The sequence below is a fragment of the Sinocyclocheilus anshuiensis genome, unplaced genomic scaffold (genome assembly GCF_001515605.1).
Source record: "Sinocyclocheilus anshuiensis isolate Anshui unplaced genomic scaffold, SAMN03320099.WGS_v1.1 scaffold906, whole genome shotgun sequence".
NCBI classification, from domain to species: domain Eukaryota; kingdom Metazoa; phylum Chordata; class Actinopteri; order Cypriniformes; family Cyprinidae; genus Sinocyclocheilus; species Sinocyclocheilus anshuiensis.
Window position 1 is genome coordinate 601,606 of NW_015540937.1, and position 3,006 is coordinate 604,611.

General features: G+C 38.0%; 1 protein-coding gene and 1 non-coding gene across 10 annotated transcripts in view; one reads left to right on the top strand and one right to left on the bottom strand.

Annotated features, from left to right (window-relative positions):
- Positions 1 to 1,451: 1,451 nt before the first annotated feature.
- On the bottom strand, positions 1,452 to 1,523 carry trnag-ucc (transfer RNA glycine (anticodon UCC)). The gene has a single exon. It is a non-coding gene; the product is annotated as a tRNA-Gly (tRNA).
- The window catches only part of ilkap (integrin-linked kinase-associated serine/threonine phosphatase), a 4,288-nt gene continuing 2,771 nt past the window's right edge, over positions 1,490 to 3,006 (top strand). The window contains exons 1-4 of one of the 9 annotated variants that reach the window (XM_016487633.1): positions 1,490 to 1,594; positions 1,905 to 1,993; positions 2,393 to 2,512; positions 2,640 to 2,754. In XM_016487633.1, the coding sequence (XP_016343119.1) occupies positions 1,951 to 1,993; positions 2,393 to 2,512; positions 2,640 to 2,754 (278 nt within the window). In that variant the 5' untranslated portion in view covers positions 1,490 to 1,594; positions 1,905 to 1,950. The other 8 variants (XM_016487634.1, XM_016487635.1, XM_016487632.1 and 5 more) reach the window with 8 other exon arrangements.

A 3,006-nucleotide genomic window follows, 5' to 3' on the forward strand; every position in this document is an offset into this window, starting at 1 on the left:
TTAAACCGCATAAACACATTTCATTACACCAAATACACAAAATAATGTTCTTTTTAGCAGCATCATATGACCCCTTTAGAGGGATAGTTATTCCACCCTCAAGCCATCCTAACTGTATATGACATTCTTCTTTCAGGCGAATACAATCAGAGTTATATTAAATAATGTCCAGGCTAATCCATGCTTTATAATGGGAGTGGATGGTAGCCCACACTTTGAAGTCCAAAAAATTGCAACCATCCATTATAAAAGAAGTCCACACGGCTCTGGGGGGTTAATAAAGGCCTTCTGAAGTGTAGCGATGCATTTGTGTAAGAAAACTATCCATATTTACAACTTTATAAACCTTAATCTCTAGCTTCCTCTAGAGGTTGTATTCGTCTGAAAGAAGAAAGTCATATACACCTAGGATGGCTTGAGGGTGAGTAAATCATGGGCTAATTTTCATTTTTGGGTGAACTGTTCCTTTAAAATGAAAAGGACATGATATTACCTCTATGAGCAGTACATTTACATTTACATTTAGTCATTTTGCAGACGCTTTTATCCAAAGCAACTTACAATTGGGGGATACATAAAGCGATTCTTAAAGAGGCTGTTTTGTGCTGACGAGTTTTCAAAAACTCACTGCATGCATAAATCACACAAATGACCTTTTCTGAATTCAAAACGGCAATTTTCGGCTAAATGTGACTAGTTGAGCTGTCCTCAGTTTAATGCTTGTGTGTGTGTGTGTGTGTGTGTGTGTGTGTGTGTGTGTGTGTGTGTGTGTTGGTTTGTCTGTCTTTTGTCTTTTTCTGTTCTGCACCCCAGAACGTTTCCCTCCTCTATTCATTTTGTTTAGGATATGACTGTGACAATGTCTAAGGGTGAACTCATTTAAAATGCTAAACAAATGTTAAACAAACAAACATAAAAATCTTATTTCTCCTTTGTTTATTTTTAACCAATAAACTTGATTATTTATTTTATTAAAGAAGATTTTCACTGAATAATTGCGGAAAAATGTAAGAAAGTAAGAGCCCTTGAGCAGATCTAATAATAAAAATAAAAAAAACATGAATGAATGTGTCTTGTTATTTTCTTTTCTTTAGGTGTGCATTAGGCTAAACGATTTGCCAAGGTTATCAGCATTAAAAAGTTAAATCTGACTGTCAGTGTTGCTTTTTGCAGCACAAAATTTGTTTGGAAGGATGAAAATAACAGTACATTTTCATAAGTTATTTTATCAGTCATTAAATCAGATACAGATAGAAGCACAGTAAGATCACATTTATTTGAATGCATTTGTGAGTTAGTCCTGCCCGTCTGTGCAACGTCTTATACTTATCAGCAAATGTATCTTTTTCTGTACGTTTTCTTTTTAAATAGAGCTTTCTTTGGGTCCACGTCTGTTGTTTTGAATGAGCTTTAAAAAAATTAAGCTTGAAACGAGAATTAAAAAATGTTCCTGCGTTGGCCGGGAATCGAACCCGGGTCAACTGCTTGGAAGGCAGCTATGCTAACCACTATACCACCAACGCTTAGTAGTACAGGAAGATCATCAATAGTTTTTAAATGAAACTTAAACATTTACGTGTTTTTGTGTTGCTTTGTGAGTATAATAACAGCTACTCACATATATCATGCTATATTTAATGGTATTAAACATAATTTCGTCAATTTCATCTTCGGATTCATTCACTTAGCATTAGCCTGATAGCTGTTGCATTCAAACACACACGCTTTCAAACAGCGCCTCTCTTCGATCTGCTGATTTAGTCTCTTTTACTCTAAAAAAATCCAACATTAGACCTTTGTGACTATCTGTGTTATTATATTGATTTATTTTAGCGTTTACTGCTAGTAAGTCATGCGTGTGTGATTTGATCAGAGTGTCGGTGTGTATTTTTGTGGTTTGTCAGAAGCTAACAGGCTTTTCATCTCAGACTATTGACTTCTGCTTCAGAAATGGATTTATTTGATGATCTTCCGGAACCTACAAATGATCCAGGTGGGTTATTTCACACCAATAATGTAATAATAATCATCTTGCTCGTGTGAACTAGTGATTTAGATGCAGAGCTACACTAGCACTAGCCTGACTTCAGTATTTCCAGCAAAAATAAACAATAGTGTGCCTAATTAAATTACTATCTTATATATGCATGCATGCATGTCACTCGTTTTGAGAATATGTACTGCAAAATGCGTTTATATGGGAGTGCATGTAAATATTTCTGTTTCAAATCCTAATAAGTGAGGCTCAGAAATGCTGTCTTGGTAGGCAGCTCACTCGGTTTTGAAAAATAGCCTGTATTTATTGATGCAGATGCATGTGAAGTGATTAAACCGATCTCTCTCTTCAGTGTGAGGATTGGTGTTCATTATAATATGAGGTTTTATTGAACAGGTCCTGTGAAAGCCAAGCAGCCGGAGGAGGAGGAACGAGGAGAGAAGAGGAAGAGAGAGGTCAGCTCGCAGGACACAGAGGTGGAGGACAAGAAACAAGAGGAAAAGAAAGTTTGTAAAGGTTTTCAGCTTTTGCACACACGTTGTGTTGCTGACAGAGAGTGTGTTCGGTGTGTGTGTGTGTGTGTGAGTGTGTGTGAGAGAGAGAGGGAAGATCTGTGATGATCTCGGTCTCTGTTGTGTTCCAGCAGATCTGCCGAAGCTGATGGGTTTTGTCTCAGCGAGACGCGGCGAACGAGAGGAGATGCAAGATGCACACGTCCTGCTTCCAGACCTGACGGCCACCAACCTCCCCTCTCAAGTGTGAGTGATCTATCTATCTATCTATCTAGCTATCTATCTATCTATCTGTCCGTCCGTCCGTCCATCTATCATCCATCCATCATCTGTTCATCCTTCCGTCCATCTCTCTATCTATCTATCTATCCATCCATCCATCCATCCATCCATCCATCCGTCCATCGTCCGTCCATCATCAGTCCATCCATCTATCATCCATCCATCTATCTATCCATCCATCTATCATCTATCCATCCATCTATCTATCTATCCATC